The sequence below is a fragment of the Falco rusticolus genome, chromosome 4, assembly GCF_015220075.1.
Source record: "Falco rusticolus isolate bFalRus1 chromosome 4, bFalRus1.pri, whole genome shotgun sequence".
NCBI lineage: Eukaryota > Metazoa > Chordata > Aves > Falconiformes > Falconidae > Falco > Falco rusticolus.
In genome coordinates this window covers 68,156,829-68,181,837 of record NC_051190.1, presented here as the reverse complement: position 1 = coordinate 68,181,837, position 25,009 = coordinate 68,156,829, and the positions used below count along the sequence as shown (strand labels likewise).

At 38.3% G+C, this 25,009-nt stretch overlaps 1 protein-coding gene across 1 annotated transcript in view; it reads right to left on the bottom strand.

Annotated features, from left to right (window-relative positions):
* ODAD2 (outer dynein arm docking complex subunit 2) overlaps positions 1-25,009 on the bottom strand; it is an 87,249-nt gene that overhangs the window by 3,959 nt on the left and 58,281 nt on the right. The window contains exons 18-19 of the mRNA XM_037387390.1: positions 23,708-23,896; positions 22,932-23,153 (exon numbers count right to left, since the gene is read on the bottom strand). Coding sequence (XP_037243287.1) covers positions 22,932-23,153; positions 23,708-23,896 — 411 coding nt within the window. The remainder of the gene's footprint in view (positions 1-22,931; positions 23,154-23,707; positions 23,897-25,009) is intronic.

Here is a 25,009-nt window from a genome sequence, read left to right as displayed (position 1 = left end):
CTTCTTTCTGGCACATAAGAGGCCCTTTCCATAGACAGAGAAAACATTTGCAGCCCTACGTAGCCTTCATTTTCTGTTGGCAGGTATCTATATTCTAAGGCAGGAGTCCAAATTTTTTTGCACAGTTAGCACGTCATACTAGCAAATAAGCACAAATACAAGCTGTTTGGAGAACGTACAGAGCATATGTAGCATTTCTAGTTTCCAAAAGCAAGAGAAATGCACAGCCAAATCATTTAAATATTAGAACAATTAAGACTTTGTTATTACTATCTCAGCTTTAAAATCGCACAGAATTGTGATACTATATTAGGATTGCACAATCATAGAATAGTTCAGAATGGAAGGGCTCTCAGGAGTTCTCTAGCCCAATGTCATGCTCAAAGCAGAGTCAGGTATGACATTAGACTGGACTGCTGCGTTTTATTCAGCCTGATCTTGAAAACCTCCAAGGATAGAGATGGCACAACCTCTCTGGGCAACCTATTACAGTGTTTGACTGTCCTCGTAGAGACAAAGGTTTTCTCTGCATTCAGTTACTTGTTTCAGTTTATGCCTGTTGTCTGTCATCCTCTTGCCCTGCATGACTGTGAAAAGCCTAGCGCCATCTTTTTGATGACTGACCTCCTTGTAGGTACTGGACTGCTGTTGAGTCTGCTTGAAGCTCTCTATTCTCCAGGTTGAAAAAGCCCTATTTCCTTAGTTTCTCCTCATAGGTCAAGTGTTCCAGCTCTTGATCATCCTGGTGGTCCTCTGCTGAACCTATTATGGTTTACCCATAACAGTACTCTAGGTGTGGTCTAATGAATACTAAGGGGAACAATCACTTCTCTTCATCTGCTGGGTGTGCTCCTGCTCATACAGCCCAGTATGTATTCAGGACACATTTCTGGCTAATGTTCTGCTTGCCGTCTACCAAAATCTCCATACCCTTTTCAGTAAAGCTGTTCCTCAGCCAGTCAGTCCCTAGCTTGTATCACTGCAAGGGCAAGTGGAAGTGCAAGTCCTTCTCAGATGCAGGATTTTGCATTTGTCCTTGCTGAATTTCACAATGTTTCTGTTGGCCCGCTCCAGCCCTGCCTAGGTATCTCTGAATGGCAGCTCTTCCCTTCACGGTAGCAAAAACAGCCCCCCTGCCCCAACTTGCAATTTGGCATCATTGCAAACCCTGTGAGTAAGCAGTCCATTGCCTTCCCCAGGTCACTGAGAAAGAAGTTAAATGGGACAGGTCCCAACAGAGCGAGCCCTTCAGCACTGCCCTTCTCACCAGCCTCCAGGCAGCCTACAACCCATGAACTATACCCTCTGAGCTGGATCACACAGCCAGTTTTAATCCATTTGGTTGTTCACACATCTGGACTCTTACACACTGTAACCTGGACAGAAGTATGCTGTGGGAAGCTGCAAACCTTGCTAAAGCCAAGGTAAATGACATCCATGGCTCTCCTCTCATCTACAAACTTAGACACATAAAGGGCAATCAGGTTTACCTCTGGCAAACCTAAATTGACTGTTCCCAGCCATTTTCTCCTTCTTGTGCCCAGAAAAGCATTCCAAGAGGACTCCCTCTGCAATTTCCACAGAGATCAATGTGAGGCTGACCAATTTATAGTGCCCCAGACTGTGATGAGGAATTTTGCTCTGAAGACATGCTTTGCTAACTCCTATTGTTGAGTCTTACACTCTCTGGCATACCAAAGATGTAACAAAAATGCCCTTGCTCCTCAGGGCAGTAGTAAGAGGTAAGGAAATAAGCCATAATGCTTGCATAGTCATGCATCATGAATGAAGCTACCTTCCACAGTCTGAAAGCATTTCCTTCCACATAGTATCTTTACCATGACAAAATAACCAATTCAAAATGGGTTATTTCAAACATACTCAAATGAAATGCTAGGAAAGAAAGTAGAAAGAAGAGTAGGGCTTGAAAGATTCAGTGAAGTATTCTGAACATACGATTGCTGGTACCTTACCATAAGATGTTTACTATTTCTTTAGAACACAAGGTAACACAAGCATCAATGTAAGAACTTGCAGAAGTGTCATTTCAAAATGGGTATGGATCCCTGGATGAGCAAGACAGTAACAAACCTGGGCTAGTAATTCCCTTTTCTATGAAGATGTCTTTCTAGAATTTCTCATTTCTGTAAAAGAAGTAGCACAAGGGGATTTGAAAGCAGAAAAAGTGTAGACAAGTTTTGTACCAATAAACCCTAAATCTGACAAAATCTCAGATGGTAGCAATGCTCTGTGTACTGGTTACAATGATTTGGAAGTACTCACTTTCCTTTAGTCACAGTCATTGCAGCTTCCAGACTCAGAGGGTGGAAGCAGTACACATAGGAAGTGTTTTCAGAAAGAATATCATTTTGAATGTATTAATCTTTAAATAAGGGGTTAGTCATGTGATGTGTCTACAACAAGTTTTCCAAAACAGTGGAAAGTGTAGAACAATGCTGCTGGAAAGAGCAGAGATCAGCCTATTCAACACTCTGGAGTCCTGTGAACATGAAAGCAAAAAGATGAATAAAGAGTAACTATAAAAAGTATTTAATGCCTTTATATTTCTGGCTTCTTTAGATTTTCTGCCCTGTAAAACAGGTTTTATTGGGTTTTTTCTAATCAGAAGGAAATATGGACAAACTCCTCCAACAAGATTCGTATCTGTATTGGGAAGCTAGTCAGAGTTCACATAGAGCTTAAAATTCCTGGAACTAAAGACATTTACTTCAATACAACATCTTGTAGATTGACATAGTATTTCCAGTTGGTGGTAGGACTTGCTGTTTTTAAAAATTTGTATTTAGTATCTGACTTGTTTTACATGCAGCATTTCCTAAAGGATGTTAATTTTCTAGCACTGTGATCTTCTAATTGTGTAACACTTCTTTTCCAAAAAAGACATTTTTCACATGCTTTTTATAAATCTAACCTAAAAGAAAAAAATACTTTAAATAAAAGCATATGGTGGAAGCTTATCCAAGAAAGTATCAGCCTAGATCCAGCCAGCATTATCTAACTTTCAACACCATATTGCACACTGGAAAATATTAAAGCACCTAGTTTGGGTGTTATGTTACACATATTCCTATGAAAATACTTCTCATAAAATTAAATTATAAATAATAAAACATACTCCGCAATCAAAGCATAATGAAGGTTAAGCTAAGTCACCGCTTCTAAACTAAAATTCAGGCCAATTTCCCTATTTCCTTTTTCAGCTGAGTGAAACGGTAAGACATGTACCATGCACAGCCTCCTAAGAAGATGCTTGTTTAAGTTCTGGGGTGTTTTCTGTTAATTTTGTTTTTCTCAGGTGGCACAAAGAGAATAGATTTCAGATGTAAAGTCCTGCACGGCAGGGAACACTCTGAGCTAGCAGACGTACAAAATCCAGTACCAAGAAATTCCAGTAAAGGCAAAAGATGGGCAGGGCAGACACCCACTGTGCTGATTCCTTCTTGTATAAAGTTTCTCTGGGACTAAAGTCAAAGCAACCCCTGGTGCAGCCTAGTTCACCCACTCTGAACATAAAGAGGTGGGAACCTGAAGTGTTCTGGCTGGGGTGGGAAAAATCCTAGGAAGCTTGCACCTGGCTTCCTTTCCTCTCTTATTTGTCTTTCCTCTTGCCTCGCCCATGAAACACATCTCCCTCCTGGCAGCCATGGAAAAAGGATCATAACCTTTTGGAGTCACTCAAGCGTAGCTGGGGGGATGATGTGGTCCAAAGGACGCAGCTTGGGCTATGGTACAACTGAATGTGGTGGCCAGCAGGCTAGCCAGGAGCTGTCTCTTCTTTCTCACCTTTCCCTTCCTCTCTCAAAAAAACAGTGAAAGAGTACAGGGGTAAGCAAACCTGGACAGTTTCTGCAAACAGGTGCTGGACACATCAGGATGAGAACAAACTTGTCTGAAGTTTGTGCTGCACTTTCAGGTATTAAACCATCTCACCTGTCTCAGGATTCAGTACTGGTGACTTGTCCTTAGCAAGTCATTATTTTTGACTACGCGACTGTCTGTGACAAAACAGCTGTTTGTAAGCTACTTCCCACAAACCGCTGGGAAACAAGGGAGAAAGAAGAATAGGGCTCAACAGATTCAGTGAAGTATCCTGAACATATGATTACTGGTGCCTTACCATGAGTTGTTTACTATTTCTTTAAAACACAGCTTCAGTGAACTTCAACTGAATTTACACCATGACAGATTTGAAGCTTAAAACCCTTCCAGGTACAGCTTCATTTTCTTGTTTTTTGGTACCTGCTCTCTGTCCCTTTTTGCCTGTTCGGTTTAGTCACCTCCTTTATTAGAACTAAACTGAAAGGTATTTGGCACAAGGACTGTATTTCTCCAACACATTTGAATTGTGCCTACTACAATGGGGACAGCACTCTTGAAAATAAATACTCCTGAGAAGATAAATAAAACATAAAATAAAAACATAGTTCTCATACTCTCCAATAAGGTTAAATGTTGCATTGCATTACTTTGGAGAAATACATAATCTGAATGCCTAAATGAAATTACAGTATGGTGCTCACACATACTTGCAAGTTTTTATATATCTACAACATACGTATAAACCCTACAGCTCTCTCTCCACCTCACATGTATTAATTGTCTATTTCTTATAATCATAAAATTATTTAGAGAAGGATGCCCCTCTACGTGCGAAGATATAATAAATGGGTGGAGAACTCTGAAGTGACAAGGACAAAATGAACAAAATGCTAAATGGTGAAATAGTTTAAAAACTGTAAACTTGCAGGACACTTTAAAATGCACTAAGTTTAAAGATTTACCCATCTCAAGTTGTTACTTACAGGACTTCAGTGGGATAATTCCAACAATTTCAGATGTAAATCTAACTAAATATAAACACACCATGCAAAGTTAATGTAGCTAAATAAAACCAGTATATAGAAATGATTTCTAATCTTTGTTTAAAAGGTGTGATTATATGTAACCAACTGGAGTCCTTAAAGGCGGACAGCTTGAATCTACATTGAGCTGTAAGATGTTCGGTGCAATATTAAGAAAGAATTCAATCATCATGAACATTCCAATGTACAAAAAGTCTTACGGGATATGAAATTCATCCCACAAAAAGCAATAGGCAGATCTGATAATCCAGAAGTGATGAAGCCCAGGGTCTTACAGCACATTTTTATTTGAACCGATTTCACTATATTATTTTTATTTCATTGTAGTTTTCAAAAGAAGATTAACATATAAAAGGCTTTTAGTGGGATAGAGAGAATAAAGAACTTTTTTGTAATCTCAATAGAGTGACAGTTTAACAAAGCTTTTTTCAATTCACTGGAAATTAATTTTATTAAGATTTAAACAGGACCCTGCTTGGTTCGTACATGTAATGGACCTTCAAACCAGTAAACTTACATCATGGATGTTTCTTTCCTTTCATACTTTAGTTTGGCTTAGTAACGTGTTGGGGACTATCCTCCCCTTACATTGCTGCCAGCCTAATCAGTCTTTCCTCTCTGTATTTCCTGCTTCTTTTCCATACTTGCCTGCTTTCTCACACTTTGCTTTCTTTTTCATTTTACAGGACCATGACTTTTAGCTTGCCTTTCCTTCCCAAATATTACTGAGGAGGTAGTACAGGAACATGAGAAAGAACTGTTAATTCGGTTTTAGTTTTCCAAATTTGTTTACTATCAATATGAACACTTAACATTTTTTCTTTCTGTCTATCTCTAGCGGTCATATGAAGATTACTCAAAAGCTAAGAAGGGGCAGTTGCAAATAACCTATCAGCAGCAAGTCAGAGGAAAAAAAAAAAAAAAAGAGGCTTAAGTTGTCCATTAACCCTCACATACTGGAGGGTTCTGGCTGACTTCTCAGAAATACCCTGAAAACATTCTGCATTTTGTTCCTCTGGTTTGTGTGATATTCCTGAATTGCACTATAACTAGTCTGGCTTTGAAGACAACATTGAACTGCAGCAAAGAGACACCACAGTTTCCACACTAGTGACAAATTTTGCAATGTTTATCTCGAGTTTATCTCAGTTTATATGCTGAAAACAGGGTATAAAATCTGACTATAAAAGTATTTTAAAAGCATGTTAGATCTACTGGTATGCATGAACTGACTTCAAACTCTCTTCTGTATCCAATTTCAAGTACTGATTTTGATCTCTAAAGTTAATATAGCTTTAGGTCCAATGGTCTAAAGTGTCTGTCTCCCTGCCTATATTCATTCATTATAATCAAAACCAGTGGGGTGCTTTTGCTAGTAAACCTTACATATCAAAGTCTGGGGATAAACCCAGGATGTTCTCACTGTAGATCCATAAAATAGCATTTATTTCAAATAACGAGCCAAGGTATTTTGAAGCTCTTTTTTGTGGCACACAAGAAGACAGATCTATAATCTCATGTTTTTAGATGTGTGGGTGGCAACAGTGCATACATTTACATAAACTGGAAGATGAGTGGTAATTTCAACTTACAGTCTGGTTTTAGACTAGTAAATGTACTAGAAAATTTACAATTAGAAAATGGCATAAATAAATGCATAAATGGTATGAACACTGTTCAGCCTTACTCATACAAATAAGGAATTCTGAATATCATCAAACAAGAAATGATCTGGGGCTGTCCATGGGCAAAGGTCTTTGTATAGTCCTAGTCTATAGTATACCTAGTATAGATATGATTCATTCATATCTAGAGATTAAAATGTGTAATATCAGAGAATTAAATGTACAAAAGCAACGATGAATGCAGAGTAGAAGTTACTTTTCAAGATTGGCAAACTGCTTTTTGTTATTAGAGACAAATATAAGGAATACATTATTTTATACTGAGGAGTCAACTTCCTATGATCACCCCAAATTTCTGAGTCACTTGAGCATTTCTTTATGAACAGAGTTTGGTGCAGTCATCATAAAATGTATTTACTAGTACTGGAAATTTGTGTGCAAAACCAAGTCTAAAGTCTGTGCTGTGGAAAAACATTACCATGCACACTTTTTGTGACAGATAAAGGCTTTGGGTTTTTTTTGTGATTAAAAGATAAGGGGTGGCTTGAATTAGCACTCCATTCAGGTCACATTCAACCGAAGTATTTGTAATTTACGTATAGTTCTCTAGAGTGGTGTACTGGGTTTGCATGGCAAGGTTTTGGTAGCGGGGGGCTACAGGGGTGGCTTCTGTGAGAAGCTGCTAGAAGCTTCCCCCAAGTCCAATGACCCAATGCCAGCCGGCTTCAAGATGGACCTGCTGCTGGCCAAGGCTGAGCCCATCACAGCGATGGTAGTAGCACCTCTGGGATAGCGTATCTAAGAAGGGGGGAAAAATCTGCACAACAAAATTGCAGCCAGAGAGAGGAGTGAGAACATGTGAGAGCAAGAGCTCTGCAGACACCAGGTCAGCGCAGGAGGAGGCAGGAGCAGCTCCAGGTGCCGGAGCAGATTCCCAGGCAGCCCCTGGTGAAGCCCACGGTGAGGCAGCTGTGCCCTCAGCCAGGGAGGTTCATGGTGGGGCAGATCCCCACCTGCAGCCCACGGAGGACCCCACGCCAGAGCAGGGGGATGCCTGAAGGAGGCTGTGACCCCGTGGGAAGCCTGTGCTGGAGCTGGCTCCTGGCAGGACCTGGGGACCCACAGAGAGAGAAGCCCACACTGGAGCAGGTTTGCTGGCAGGGCTTGTGACCCCATAGGCTCCTGAGGAACTGCACCCTGTGGAAAAGACCCACACTGAAGCAGTTCACAAAGAACTGCAGCCCACAGGAAGGACTCATGTTGGAGAAGTTTGTGCAGAACTGTCCCCACAGGAGGGACTCCAGGCTGGAGCAGGGGAAGAGTGTGCAGAGCCCTCCCCCTGAGGAAGGAGCAGCAGAGACATGAGATGAATTGACTGCAAACCCCATTCCTGTCCCCCTGCACCATTCATGTGGAGAAGGTAAAGAATATGGGAGTAAAGTTGAGCCTGGGAAGAAGGGAGGGGTGGGGGAATGGTGTTTTCAGGTTTCGGGTTTATTTCTTATTATCCTACTCTGATTTGATTGGCAATAAATTAATTTCCCAAAGTTGAGTCTGTTTTGCTCATGACGGTAACTGCTGAGTGGCCTCCCTGTCCTTACCTTGACCCACGAGCTTTTCATTGTGTTTTCTCTCCCCTGCCCAGTTGAGGAGGGGGGGTGATAGAGCAGCTTTGGTGGGCAGCTGCTGTCCAGCCAAGGTCAACCCATCGTGAGTGAAGTCAGGTATTTTTTTAAAAAAGAAGCAAAACAACTCCCCAAAACCACTCAAGGTACTCAGTCTGGCCACAAACTGCTTGAGTGGCTGCTGGATTTTGGAAGCTTTCTGAGATCAGAGATTTTTAAAGACACTTTGCAGCCTGCAAGCAAGCAATAATACCTGCCTGCCTAACTTGTGTATGTCAGCAAGGAAATACTAGAGCCCTTGATCTGCTTCCTTCCCTCTCTAAAGATGTAGCTATCAAGTAGAGAATGAAAACTTAACTAATAGAAGTTAAATTTAAAACCTTCTTCTGATTAGAGCAAAGGTCTATTCCTCCACTTTTTTATTAAGTAATTGCTCAACTTTAATTCCAAGCTTCAAATTTTGGGGATGTTTTTCACTTATTCATTTGATTGGGCTTTTTTAGTTTTATAAAAAGAAAATTATAGTTGTGCTTCAGTAAGTGGAGGTTGTAGCACATGTATAAAAGCTCTGCTAGAGCTGGTTAAAGCATGCGGGGGAAGATGTGAAAATTAATTTCCTAAAACCATGCAACTCTATGCTTTAACATAGAAAGAAAAAATTCATGTGGGCCTTCTAACTGAATGCTACTACTGCAAAAGGTAAAAAGAATCACGATTAATATTCTCAATTCAGTATGGGGGTTACTTGGCATCTCAGGTAGGATGCAGTGGTTGGAAAGGCTGGTTAACTAGCTTCTAAAATACTACTTCACAACACGAATGCTAGCACAAGAACATTAACAGCATGCTGGACATTCTTGGGTGAGTAAACTTGGGGCATACTGCCATCTAATCATAACAATATGTGGAAGCCGTTGTAAGACGAAGCACTACTCCTACATGGGGAATGTACTCTCTTTTTCATCAGTTCCCAACTCAAAGAGGCTATTTTTTCATGAAAACAGTGTCTCATGTGTTTGAATCATGATAAAATTAAGGAATTTAACATCCTTTCCCGAACAGGAGCATCTTTATGCAGAATACTGGCATGTGTCAAAGAGCGGTTTCTCAAAATACAATTCCCTCGTATGCATTTTTGATGTTGAATAATTAAACAAAGTATCAGCTTCCACGCCCACTTGCCAGGAAGTCAACACAAAATTAAAGATAAATAACTCTTACGTTTAACCTCAAATTTTATATGAATTCTTGGATTATGAAAAGAAAAGCAGAAGGATTACAGAAACAGTCTGATCAACAAGAAGCAAACCCAAGATCAAAGTCAGGGCTTCAGGGTATCCCTAGCTGTATGGTACATTGATAACTTTTCTGTCCAAATTGTTTGTGAGGACTTTATTGCCTCGCCCAAATATATGGACATCTTTTCAGTTCTAACAGGTAGTTATTGTAATTCCCTTTGCATATGCTGCACGTGTAGTGTGCAATACTATCCAGTGTAGTAAATCCAGTGCTTTCATGAAAGGTAAAAACTTTGCACTGAGCTGGGATGTACTTGCACAGGAGATCTGACCTCCATGGCTCCGCACTGTGAATCACAGTTCGCAACTGGCTCTTGTCTCTACTGCCATGAAGCACTTTATTGTCAGCAAAGTTTGCAAACTTACCATTCACCACCCGTCCCATTATCATTTATGAAATACTGAATAGCAAGATCCCCTGGCTGCAAAACTTGATCCTAATTCCTACACTTGGATTCCTCGTTTTTAACGAATTATTTATCCTTTCTAGGACTTTGCCTTCTCATCATACAGCAGTTTAACTTCTATAAGAGTTTTTGGTGAAGAGTGCTGCTGAAAAAATCCAAACATGGTCAATTCCAAATGGCAACAGGATTATTGCACATGAATAGACTATACAACTGATGAAAAAACAAAATTATTTGAGAAGCAAAAGACTAATAAAATATTCTCTATACAGTGAATGTCCAGCAAATCCAGTACAAAAGTATGACAGGCCTTCTTTGGACACATACACACTCTATTAGCCTCTCCAATGCTCCAATGCCTCTGGAGTTCAGCTATTATCTCTCTTTGGAATTCTGCAAAGGAGTTAATCCAGTCTAATGACTGTTGGATTTGTGCAGATTTCACAGATACAATGTACAGAGATAAAACCAGCAAATAACCTGGATTCATCCCACATACCTGTGGTCAAGGTAGACAGTCGCAAAACTAGTGAACAACAGTACTCCAGAGGGCAATTCTGATTTTAGGTATTCTAAATACTTTCTGGAGATTTCTAACCTTTCTATAATGCCACAAAACCCTAAATTACATTTCTTAGCCTGAGTTCAGTATCTGGAAGGAACCGTCATACATGTATGGGAGTATGGAAGCACCTTTATGAGCGCCTGCATTCTTAGTTCTACATCATGGAGAGGTTTGTTTACTTAATTTCAACACAAATGCAGTGAATAGACTCGATACAACCTACAGTCACTTTCTATGTAGCTTCCCAGTTTCCTCAGATCCAAAGATAACACATAATTTGCGTGTAGCAGACTCCTTTGGTAATTAAGCAGTGTTATTGGCTAACATTTTCTTACTTTAACATTAGTATTTTCTGCAAAAATTCCAGAGATTAAACATTATCATAAACTGTGGCAAGAGACCCTGCACTGATTAGGAGCTGGTAAATATGGCCAATTATCATCCTTGGAGATAAATGCAAAATTAAATAAAGCAAAATATCCAATAAAATGAAATTGTATGGACTTTCACTCATAGTCTAGGAGAATACACATTCTACCTTTTGCATACAATTGATTATTATATAATCATAACTGCATCAGCAATGCATAACGTGACCCTGCCCTCACTCAAGTCAGGAGAGAATTCTCATCAGCCTCGTGCTGCCTGGCAACCTTGTCAGGTCTTTAGATTTTATGCCAAAGTACAGAACACTGACTAGGAACATGAATACTAGAGCCCATCCCATAATCAATAGTTTGCAAGTAGACTTTTCCTTAGCATCTTTACCTTGAAAGTAACAGCAATAAGATGTGCCATATTACTTAAAAGATACTGCATAGTTCTCTTTGCAATGCGACATAAAAGAGATTACAATGACCAGGGCTTGGAGCCAATTGGAACCGAGTGATGGATTTACAGGAAGAAAAAAAAAAAAGAAGTTTTCATAGATGACAACAATGAATGTATAATTCAGTACATTAAGGATTCCTGAGTGACAATTCAGCCTCTATTTACACATACATATACATATGTATACACATGTGTGTGTGTGTATATATTTGTGTATATTCTTGGTATTTCTTATGTTCAGCTTCTGTGAATAGCTTCTTACATACAAGGAAACTATTTTTGACGAGCTGAATGCCAAAAATAATCACCTGGCATTCTGCTCTTGTGCATTAAGCCCAGTATCTCTCAATTAAGAAAGTAAATTTTAATACCTGATGATTTAGCTAAGGTATTATTCCATAAATGTAAAAATATTTAAATAATCTTCTTTCTTATTATTGCCAAATTATTAAGAAACATTTCACATAGTCACAAGGATAAGACTGGTGCAGGGAGCTAAACAATTGCAAGAAGCTGCTCTGTGTATTTCTGTGGTTTGGAAATAGTGCCAGGTCGGAAGGAAAAGACATTCTCTGCATTTTCTAAAGCAAGATAAATACAGAAAAGAAATACAGATGAAAGATGGAACTGCTATCTATGGACTCTGCCAGATTCCTTGGCTTTTTGGCACACCTATTGAAGCTGGAAGACTTAACCAGTAGCCATCTTTTCCATTAAAAGCAGCAGCATATATTTTTGGTATAACATACTTTGTTTGTGCATTTTTAAGCTTCAAAAATGTCTATTTCAAATTTTTTTAATGATTCCTTCTGCACAGTTGGCTGCATTTGCACTTATTTGAAGAGGCTCATTTATCACTAAAAGAGCTGCAGGGCACAGCTACTGTTAAACAGCTCCAGGAAACCTACAGCTTAGTGGGACAAGCTTCTTTTTATAAGACTAAAAGATGTTTAAAATGTGCCAAGAGGAGCTTTATGCCAGCCTCTAGGTTTGTTATCCAAACGTTACTAAATTAGAGGTCTCCTGAAGCACAGAGTTTGGGCAACGATAAGCTGATCTCCTTTAGGCTGCTGGTTTTTTCCCATCCAGGATCAGCCAGATTTTAACAGAACACTTGCTATGTATCATAAACTTTAGTAATGTGAAATTTTGAAAAATAATCTAAAGTCTGAGGCTTAATCTACACTGAACCAAACTTCATTACCTTTGGCAATGGTGCAAAAGCAAAATGTTTTACAAGTACCCCTATTTTATGAATGGTGAAAATTTGCCTATTACGAAGGTAAAGGCTTACTGGTTTCTGTTTCCTGGAGCTGAAACTGTAAGGAAAATGTTCACACCTGGCAGTTGCTAACACAATAGAAATTGCAGTGCTGCAACATTGACAATTTTCATTAATCCTTCTGAAATAAAACAAAATATGCCAGTATTGGACTTAGTTTATGGAACCTCTTACATCTGAAATTTTAAAGTGTGGTGAGATCAGTACCTCTGTGGGTGAAGGGACTGGGCATACCTTCTGTAGACAACAGACCTGCAGAAATTTTGCCATCTAGTGCCCTCTTTCTTGATGTCCAAGAATTGTAACAACTAATTTATAAAAACTAACAGGCAACAGCTTGGAGTATGTGCCAAACGTGCTGTATGTCTAGCCTGAACAGTGGAGCCTGAATAGAGCCAACCACGACAGTTAAAAAGTGAGTTCTTCTAAACTTAAAATTAAAATACAAATATGGAAATATGCAAATACATGCTATTGTACCCTGATAATATTACTGCATAGATATTATACGAAATATTTTGGATTGATTTATGAAGACCTTACCTTAAACCTTGCTTAATAATTTAAAAATCTACACTCCGTATTCAATGTTCTCACCAAAGGCCCCTCCAAAAAACCAACCAACCCCACAGCCAAATGCTCCAAAAGAAGTAGGTACCAATGCTTTTGCATTTCATTTTCTAAACTTCAGATATATATGGTTTGTGGAAAAAAGTTGTTTATAGAATGTTTTCAGTAGAAATTTCTAGTAATTGTCCTCCATATTTTGTAATTCACATCTATTAATTTCACAAAGTTGGTCTTCGGAAAGCCTTTTCACATAAAATCGTTAGCCAAAATTTCTGGTAGGGATTTACGACTTTAGCAAACAATGACCAATATTCTAGAAGCTCTGCACAATAAAATACACAAAATGTATTTTTTAATGCAATCATAACAAGTGTAAAAGAACTCTCCAAATATTAAATCTAAATTTCACAATAACTTTCATAAATCATGGCTAAACCAACTGGTTTTATATCTTAGGTTATTACAAGGGAATGGAAGAGCCTACGTGTGATTAACCTTTCCACTACTAAGAACAGAACTCAGAAAGCACAAATACCTCTTATAAATTCATCATAGAATTCAGAAAATAAATTATAGCTATTACATCTTCTTAGGAAAAAAATTAACAAACTGAAAAAACCCTCATGCAGCTCTTGAGGCTATAATCTGATGAGAAAACAGGAATAAATTTGATGGATTAATTTTATATATATATATTAAAATATATGAATATACAAATCAAGACCCATTCTTAGGAGTATGAGTCTCTGCTTTGCCTGCCCTATGTACCAAGCACTTGAAATTAGCTTTCCAGCATCCCTGGTGGAGTTCCTATAACTACAAAACCTGATATTCTAGAAGGCATCTATTAATACTTTCTAATATTAAGAAAAAGAGCACTTCCATGTTGTGCATATAATTCAATAAACTAGCCCACAGAGTAAAGCTAAAGATCAGTTCTATGCATTGGTAGGTTGGATAGACATTTTCAATACTAAATAATGTCAGAACATGAATGGAAAGTCTTATCTTCTGCATATCAGCTATGTATTGTAATCATTAAGTTAATGGTTCCTTTAGCCCAAAAATAATTAGTTCTGCATATACAATGGAAAAAGAATGGGAGAAAATGGACTTGTTCATAGTGCCGCACAGCAATACTATCTTTAAACAAATAAAAGCAGCTCAGAACAATGCAGAGCTCAACAAAGGCTAATTTACTCTGACTTCATGTAGCCTTCAGCATAGACACACACATGCAAAAAATTGCCAACAGCACTAGTTCTGATTCCCACACAGCAGAAGTGCCTTAATGTCTGGGTGACCGGCTACTATCCAGTGGTCCTTGGTTTTCTCAAAAAGCTTCCAGTCAGTATTTGGCATTTATGTTTTACTTACGGTAACTGAGTTGCAGCTATGAATTAGCAGTTGGTTTGCTTGAACTATCAAATATGATCAGTAAAAATATTTTTATATATTTTTTCCTATCACTCCATTGCTATCTGTTTGTTCACCTCCACCTTGTTGTGCGCTACATTTAAACTGACTAGGGTCTTCTTCTTCTTATGTAGGTATACACCACTGCCTAGCAAAGAGAACTACTTATCAATGATCAATGGCTTTAAGTATCATCACAGTACATAGAAATAAATGAATAAATAGAAAAATAAATACCTTTACTTATTATTATTTAATTAGTTCAGAATTCAGGCACAAGTCTTAAGTCAAAATATCAGGTGATCCTCATATGAGATACTGGAAATGACCTCACTGGAAAGATTTCCCTACATATTTTAGAATATTCATGTACCATCTGATCAGGTACTTGCAAATGTAGAATTTCATTGGCAAGTAGAACAGGCGGTTTTTAGCTTCACAATCAAAGCCTCTGCTATTCCTTTCACAGACCTTGATTTATTTGTGTCTACATAATTCAAAAGTATTTACCACTTTCTCAGCCAGCGAACTCCTTCAGTTTTCTAATGAATCATATCTGTGCCAAACCTGGAATCCTCCACTGTGGAAGGGCAATATTTTGTTTTAAGAGTCAGTGTGTTGGTCTCGTAAAATTTTCCTCTCTAAAACAACAAAATGCTTGAATACATTTTGTCAGTTTTTAAGTTGTGAATTGTTCTTAAAAAAATGAGACCTAATTGATCTGACATTTATAAAGTATATTGACAACAATTAAAATCTGATACAATCTCCTGAAAAAACAAATCAATTTAAACCACAAGATCTAAACTCACTGGTGATTTCCATTAACAGTATTACCTAATTTTTACTCCTGTGCATGAGGGCCAAGATTAGAGCATGCAGAGGTCTAACCTGGGGAACAATTTCCAAAAAGATATGGAAATCAGAGTAGAAAACTGGCTGATTATGAGCTTCGAGGGCAATACTATGGACAAACAAAAGTAATGAAACTCTCTGATGCTCAGAGCTTACATCGAAACAGGGAAGTTATTTCACCTGTTTTAAGTATTCAGGCAGATATTAATGGAATACTGAATTCTGTTTTGAAGTATTTGAAATTCAGTCCAAAAGGGAAGGTCAAAAATAAAAAATTCAGAACTAACACCCAAATATAATTCAAGAATTAAACAGACATAAATTCCATCAGAGATTACACTTGCTTAGCTAATTAAAAAGATGACAATGTGACAAGTAATTTGATCTTAGTAAGAATGTATATAAGAACAGAAGTTATGTAAGGCTTCTCAGTTTACCAGGCAACAGTACCATCTAAGTAACTGCATAAGATAAAGTTAGACAAACCTTAGGCTACAAATAAGATGCAAATGTTTTTATGGGGAAGGTATTTAACTACTGGAACAAATTATGATGGCATTAGTGGATTTTCCATCGCTGGAATTTTTTAAGTAAAGAGTCAGTGTTTTCCTAAAAGATATACTCTATTCCAAACAGAAATAAATTGAAGCAACATCTCTGGTTTGTATGAGCAAGGCTAGTCAGACTAGATCACTAAACGATCCCTTCTAGTATTATAATGTATGTACCTATGATTATTTAACATGAGAACAGTGTCCAGTTTACTGGACTATAATCTTATTTAGGCTTTTTAAATATTGGCACATTACTTTTCTTCCAGCCCTGCAACTTCCCCTGTACCGCAAGCTTGTTGAAAATCAACATTCAGGAGGATATTAATTTAAATTCAGCTGTCTGAAAGCTAGCTACTTAGTCTGAGCTCGTCACTTGGGTCCTTTCTATATTAAGTGGAGAAAACTAGGCACTTTATGAGTCTGTTCCTCTCAGATATCTTGGACATCTATTTTCAGGTAGGACAAGTCTGCAGGTGCCTCCCTCTCTTTCCATTGACTACAGAACACATCTTGGTTTAGACTACTTTAAATTCCATACCTAAATGGCCAAAGTCAGATGAAAAGATTCCAACCTTAATATTCCAAAGAGCTTTTCCAAAATCCCCGGATTCAAGTTAGTTAGATCCACTAATTTAAAACATCTGGCTTTATTAGATCATGTTCAAAGTGTGCTTCAGTTACTGCTGAACCATCATAGTATATAAATGCATCTCATCTGTATTTTTGTAGGAAAAGAATACATTTTTAAATAGCTTTTCCTGATTGCACTATTATTCAGAATTCTGTCATTCCTCTCTAATAATGAACTGGACTGTATATTCATTTAAACAAGTTCTCCACTGCCTTGGGATGGGATTCACCCCATTAAACACAGATACATTGTAGATGTGCAGATCTGGCCTTTGAACCTGCACTCCCATTATAGGCAAAGGAGACCAGAAAACACGGCCAATAGAGGCTGAGGTGTGTTATCTTTGCACAAATGTCCAAATTATGAATGATGAAACACAGTAAAGAATCTATTCCTCTTCCTTGACACTTATAAGAATTTGGGTGACTATAACAGATTGGCATGTCCACAATGTAAACATTTAAAGTTGAATGATGACTTTGATGATGGGATGCAAACAGCCAACTTTTCACCAACCAGAATGACTCAAGTTCCATTTTCATCAACATTGTATTTCCTTTTAATTTACTTTGCCTCCTTTCTCTGTTCAGAGACATACACATTTACTTCAGTCCCTTTAGGGTGCAGCAGTTCCCACTGATACTGGTTTTTTTTTTCTTCCATAGCCTGATTCTGGGTGCTTATTTTCCCTTGTTCTTACTTTTTTTCATTACTTTAATAATCTCCTCAGAGGTCTTATTAAGCCCCATAATAAAAGACTCGTCTCAACTCTGTAGTCATGAAGCCATTCAAACTTCCTAAGCCGTCTTTGCACAGAAACAGTAATGATATTCCACGAAACCAAATCCTTTATATCATTTAAAAAGTCAGAAATCAACTTCCACAATAGATCAACTTTTAACTTTCTTCATTTGCAAAGTAAGAATGACCAGGAATAATCAGTCACATGTTTTTCACTTGTATACACTCTGAATCTTTCCTAAGATCTCTAGCCTTTTAGAAGACATTATGAGCAGTTTCATAAATGCCTATGCACACCACCATCCCCACTCATTTCAGAAGCATATCCCAACCTACAGCTTGCCAACATAACCAAGAAAAAGCATGTCTGTAACATAGAGAAGCATCGTGTTAGTTTGACATGGCAACATGGTTTCTAGGACAATTACTTAAGTATTCTCTCAGGATCTTCAGATGACTTGAATTCTTCCTTTAAAGCATGTTTAGATCATCTTTTCATTACTAAAGTAGTTACACTTTCTCATCTGCCTGTGCCCTGCAGAACAGTCTTAACCTACAATTAACCTGAAAACAGCAGCCCTATAAAAATCTTTATCTTTGTGCTTTGCAACAACTACATTTTAAGAGATTTTCTGCAGTTTCCATTAAGAATGTGGCAATGGCTGGGTGCTTCCAGTTGTCTGTGACTTTTCCTATTTCTCTTCCTTCTAATTGTGACAGACTCCAAGTGTGAAGAAAGTTGCCTGGTATTCCTGCTTATCTTGGCTATAAACTGCCAATCCCACATGGAAATTCTCTTCTCCCTTGATTTGTGGACAGCTACCTCCAATCTTGAATTCAGGTTCCTGTTCTGATTCAGGTTCTGTAGTCTGATGTCTAAAAATTTCTCCTGCTTTCTAGTGTCCCATACATCATTACTGGGTCTTTGAAAATACAAATCTCTTTTCCAGCACAGCCATGAATTTTTATTTCAGAAAGAGGAAATATTTTCTGGTGCTTGGTAGAAAGAAAGCATTGATTCATCTGTCACAGGTCATAACCATTGTTCCATTCCCACTCCTAAGAACACTGAGTGTGGAATGGAACATAAAAGGAAAACTTCAGAAACTGCCTTTCTAAACTTCCTCCAAAAGCACCCTGTTTGTGTACTCAGAATTTCACATGGCAGCTGACCTGCACCAGTTATTTCCCAACCTTTTTGTCACATAGCCTTGCTTGAGAAAACTGAATGTATTTTGGGTGTAGTTACAAATACGTGAAAACTTGGAACGCCAGTTTTCTCTCACAACTGTGTGCGTATACCTGTTGTTTTGTGATTAGCAAACACTGTTCGCAGCAGCAGCAAAAGGAAATATGAGAATCTGGCTGAAATTTCTTTCCCTATATATTTTTATTCCTGGTTTCCTGGACAGAAACATCTATATGCACATTGTGTAGTGAATGGTAGAAAGTCTGATGCTTTGAGAAAGTCTCTGACCAACTGTGCAAGCACTCAGCAACTGTCACTCATGCAGAGTAAATGTTTTCCTGAAGCATCAGACTTCCTGTGCATGTGAACATAGCACATGAACATGTACTGAAAAACACCTGAGAATATGCATGTCTTGCAACCTAGTCAGAACTACAGTAGCTGTGACATTAATCCAACTGGGCACGGTTACTGAAACACCAGGTATCTGGTAAAAGGATGAAAAAATATCAAAGGAACCCAGACAAATTTTTCAGAAGCAAAAATATGATTAGTCCTGGAAAAATCTGTACTTAACAACCCCTACATAAATATAAAGTATGCCTGCAGTCAACTATTCACTGGAGAGGCTAGAAGAATGAAAACACCCAGACATGCTGTCATCACTGAGGAGCATGGTGCAAAGACACCAACAGCACAGACATAGTGCTGCAACTACTGTCTCCCTTGCGCCAGGCAGACCAACAGAACAGACCAGGCTGGATTCAGTCCTGCACTGACTCTCACCATCTGAGCAACTAAATCTCCTCCACCCACTCTCCTTGCCACCTGGGAATGCCTCTTTAGCTCTTCCAAACACTAATTGATGCTTGATGGTAATCCCAACAGTGCCAGCATAGAAGTCAAGCTCATAAGTGTTGGTGGATTGGCCAGCTGTGCCCTGAGCTGTCATGGTGCATGTGGTGATTTGCTTCATGGTCTGCTCAGCTCTGGCAATACAGAACAAACACGCTTGGACTAGCACATCTGGAGGAACTATCACAGGTCCAACAGAACATATTTTCCCAGACTGCCTACCACGCTTCAGTTATTATATGGGCATCCTCACTGGATATGAACTAGTATGTCTCGCTGGTCTAATAAAACCTCCAAAAAGGCCCATTTGCTGCTTCACTGTGCTGCTTTGCCATTCTAGGTATAACACAATAGATAAACATTAGAAAGTGGTTAGAAATATCACAGCAGGATAACTGCTAAATAAACCAGGCTTTATTTAGGGTAAGAAATATTAGATGACCGTAGATATTGTCCTCTTGTGGGTGGGAGAATTCCAGTCCCTGAAAAACAGGGGCAAGGCTAAACTACACACAAGTGGGTATGTCTATAGTAGGCAAATCATCTGACACTGAGCTCTACACTACCACAGCTAGACAGGTAAGAAAGCTCAAGATAGCTTGAGAGAGTTTGCTCTGATGACCCCACACCCCCCATTTTTGCCACTTTATGGCCTAGGGAGAACAGGCCAAGGTCTAGGTTTTTCACAGTTTATTAACATGGATCTCTGAGCCACATTAACTTCAACACGTACACTGGTATTGGATTCTCTCTGGCTATATTCTAGTGGAAGGGCAAATGCATTTTGCAACATGCCTTGCAGTTCTGGTTCCCAGTTGTTCATACATATTGTGGTTCCAGTTCTGCACCTGCATTTTTTTTTAACACAGACAAGAATGTATGCATCCAGGTTTAGTCCTAATGTACAATCAGTATGTGGCCAGGTTATGCACTTGGAGTTAAGAGCTGGGAACGGCCCCAGGGTCCTGCTGTATAGACTTACCTATTACATCAATTTGCCTTGTGTTACGGATTTCTCAAAGACTTAAAGGAATAAAGCTCTAATAACAGCTCCATTAATACTTATTATGTTAGAACAAAGTTTCCATAAAATGTTATTTTTAAATATCTGGATAATTCACAGTACAGAACTATCAATTGTGAAGAATATTTGTTTAGATATAATTACTTTCATATTCTTCAGATAAAATGTCTGCAAATTTGTAATTAAGAACTTCCATGAATGTTCACTTGAATGTAACTGAACACAAACACATAGAAAAATGAAATATCTGCAGGTGCTGAGTAAGATGATGCCATGTAGCTTACCTACTTATTTGTAGCTCAGCACTAATTATGGGATATGTTTAAATAATTTCTTCACCTGAGTGGATTTCTTACAATTGTAAATTGTTATACCTCATTGTTACACATTTGCTGCATGACCTTAGGCCTTCAGATTCTACACTATTTACACTGACTTCAGTAGGACACTGAATAGAAGGCAGTTTGCTTGAAGAGCTGGACAGATCTCTACGATTTACCTTATTCAGTACATTTGACTATGGATTGGCTGACAGTCTTTGGTACGGACGACACCAACCATCTGACTGGTTTGATTTAGTTTACCTGAAAGTACACTCCGGTAACCAGACTTCCATTATTTCTGCTTTTTGGGTTCTGCAAGAACTATTCCTTCAGATAAATTAGTGTCTTCCAAGGATATTTAATTTTGTACTGCCAGTAGGCAAAATAGGCAGTAAGGAATAATATTTATTTTTCCCATCAATGTATTTGGCTTTTTCTTTTTGGCTATGTCACTTTCTGGCTATGAAGAGACTGCAGTCTACCAAACTAAACAGCTGATTGCATGAATAAACAACACAGCCTTTTAAGGTTAGAGGTGATTTCGCTGAATTCTGAATCACTTCCAAAAATCCTGCCCAAGACTTTTGCATATTGTGATACTTAGCAGGTATGAAGAGTTATTCCATGTACTTCATGGCAATGTGCAGTCACGGGTGTTTTTATCTTAATGCTCTTTAACCTCTTAATTCTTGATCAGGTTTGGCTGCATTTTAAAGATTCATTACAGAACCAGTTTTGTTTGCAGACAGACTTCTTTCCCCCCAAAACCTGAGATCTTATGAACTACAGAGAAGTAGTCAAACCTCATGGAATTCTGAAATAGGTGTGTGGGATAGCACTGCATCTCTTAGTCACACAGATTTGTAGCCCTGACCTAAAATTCAAGATTATTTTCTGTTCATGGAATGAATGTTTCATTTTTGAATGATACAGGGTGGAATTCTGACACTTTATCCTACACATCTCCCTAAGTATCTAAAAAACAGTGATTAAATCTGTTCCTCTGATGGTATTCCTTTTGAGATACCCATCTAAGTATAATGAAGAAGATTTCTGCCACATTAGATGGTGACTATTTCTGGATACTAAACGGAAAGCCCACTATCACAACTATGGCTGTTTTCCCTAACTGAATATGCTGTGTATGGCTCAATAAAGTCCACTGAGAAGCTGGAGAATACTGCTTAATTATACCAAAAAAATGAAGAAGTGGTTTGCAAAGTTCAATCATTACTTTGCATATTTCTTATTATTTTCATTATTTTCCATCTGATAAAAATCAGATTATCTGAATCACAGAATCATTTGGGTTGGAAGGTATCTCAGGAGGTCATCTAGTCCAATCTCCTAGTCAAAGCAGGGTCAACACTGAATTCAGACCAGGTTGCTGATGGCTTTGTCAAGTCAGGTCTCTAAATTTACTTGGATGGAGATTCCACAGCTTCTCTGAGGAACTATTCCAGTGCTTCACACAGTAGAACTTTTTTTCTTATATCCAGTCCATCAGATTCAATTTATGACCACTGATTGCCTCTTGTCCTCCTACCATGTACTTCAGTAAAGAACTTGACTTTGCTGCCTTGATAAATTTGTCTTAGATAACTGGCAGGCTGCTGTTAGGCATCACTGCCCAAAGGCCTTCTTTCTCAAAGCTAGATGAGCTTAGTTCCCTCACAAGTCATGTGCATCAGTCCCCTACCATCTTGGTGGCCCTTCAGTAGACTTGCTCAGGCTAATCCACATCTTTCTTGAAGTGGGGTACTGAACATAGTACTCCTGAACTGCTTTACTAAGTACTGAAACAGCTCCAAACCCTAAGCTTTAGTATTATTCTGTTTTAATTTGACCCCAAAATCCAGTTACACTTAGTTCCTAGGTGTCTTTCTTCATTGTAGGCAACTATCCATTAAGCTGACCCAACTTCCTTTGCAAAAGTCACTTGAGAATGAAAAACGCTGATGTGATGTCACTACCAGCCTAGGTCAGAGTCAAGTACTCTAGAGGTGAATGTCTGCATCATATTTACATTCCCAATATGTAGCTGTAAATCTTTAGCATTACCTAGCTGTAAAATCTTTAGCACTAAAATACTGGTCCCTAATTCACTACTTAACCAAAGATTTTTAGGATAAAATTCAGAAAAATCAAGGTACACAGCAATATTCAAGAACTATTTCAAATGAAAGATGTCTTCTTTCGACCATGCCAAACCCCTTCAATAATTTGAACTCCAAATAAGAAAAACCTTCCATCTTACCTTTACCACTCCATTTTCATGCATGGTGATACAGTTGTTGGGATCCTCTGAAAGTTCATATAAAGCCTGAGCTGTAGCTCTGTGAACTGATGGATCATTTGACTTCAAGTAACGTACTAAAGGAGCTACAGCCTTGGTCTCTCCAAAGGTAACTCTATTGCTTCCCCACTTGCAACAGTGGGAAATGGCTTCTGCTAAGTGACGTCTTAATTTGTCATTGTTCTGAAGAAGGTAAAAAAATAATGAAAGGCAATGTAATACAACAAAAATTTCATATGAAAGCAGAATTATATTCTCAAACATCTTTAAGGCCTGCCAAGTTAACTGCAGTACAATTAAAAACTGGAGAGAGCTGTAAGGCAGTCCCTTATTCTCTTTGTAAGTGCTGTGAATTTTTATATTGTTTCAGAGGTGCTTTTAGACTGAATTGAAATTAGATAAGCATTAAAACTTAACATACAGACCCACCATTGAGATTCTCTGCATGGTTCAGATTTATTGCTCTCTCGACCCTTTGTGCCTGTTTTCATACAGCAGCTGCATCTCTCAAAAGCAATATTCAACAACAGTGAGTATGAAAATGAAGCTCATCTTCCTAAGCAATTTAGCCACAGAGTGCTTTCATGTCCAATATACACCTCATAGAAGGATTCTACAGCTCTTCCTAGTAGCTGCTGCAAATTCTACTGCTCTTGTTATAACCTTTTAGTTGGGTATAATGCAGTCTGACATAAGAAATTCATATATACAGCATAATATGTTTAGATGTTACTTACTGTGTTTGCTAGTTTGGACAACAAAGGGACGACTCCATGATCTGTTATAACAGCTAAATTTTCTTCGTCTTTAGCTATATTTGTAATGGCTGCGCATACACTTGCTAAAACTTCTTTATTCTTGGATTTTAGCAAATTGACTATCAGTTCCAAGCCACCAACAAAGGATCGAACCATTTCCCCAGCATCCTAAATAAGAATCAAAAGAAACACTATTTTTAAATATTCAATCTGTATTTACATGGAAATGTTAAAAAAAGAGATTGGCATGACATAATTATTCAAAACTGCAGCTACTGCTGTGTTGTCTTCACCAAGAAATAAGGCTAATTCAGAACTCAGCAGTCTCTTGATTGATGTATGAGAGTTAGACTGGTTTACACACCACCACCTAGGCAGAAATTCAATGTCTAAATAAAGGTATCTAGTGTCATTTTAGATACCACAGGGTATTCTTTACAGCCTCAAGCTGTCACTCCAGAAGGGTGCAAGTCCTCCTTATCCGCTGTATCTTATTGGCCAGGTGGTTGTCTCACATACCTTAGGGCATCTTAAAACAGCAACAGACTCCCCTTTAGGCTCCAATAAGTGTCTTCGATTTCCTACATTGACAGCTAAGACAAAGCATATTTTCTTGTTTCAATGCAAATGAGTATCCAGGAATATTTAAGAGGGGAGGTTACACAAGTCATGACAGCAACTGTGGGAAAACAAGGTGCACCTCTGAGCACGAACAATCAACGCAAAATATGACTAAAGGACACAAACACAACTCTAGAAAAATGTCTAAGTATGCTCTTAGGAAAGAAATAGATAACTAAAGTGTGCCTTGGTCTTGAATACAGTATCTTTTCCGTCTTGAAAAAGTTATAGTAAAATTAGAAAGGGTTTAGAGAAAGACAACAAGAATAATCACTCTTGTGTTTATTAGTGAACTCAAATCATGAAGCACACGTTTACATGTCAATGTATAAAACAGGAAAACAGCAGTTTTGGCACTGTGAGACTGAACTAACAGGTATGGAATTCATTCAGTTGCCTCAAGCAAAGACAAACTAGCAGTATCTGGAAAAGCGACATGCAGCATACAGTACTTCATGTACCCTTAAAAGCACACAGGGTATAAATCTAAGTTTTGTTTAAGCACAAATTCTTAACTGATTAAGTTACACAGGCACTGACCAATGCTGTACGCCCAGATTCACTGCACTCTGTTAAGCTGAGATGTTTGAAAAGAAATGCATCGCTGTCTTTGATAAGATGTTCTACCATGTAATACTACATTATTTTAGACAATCTCTT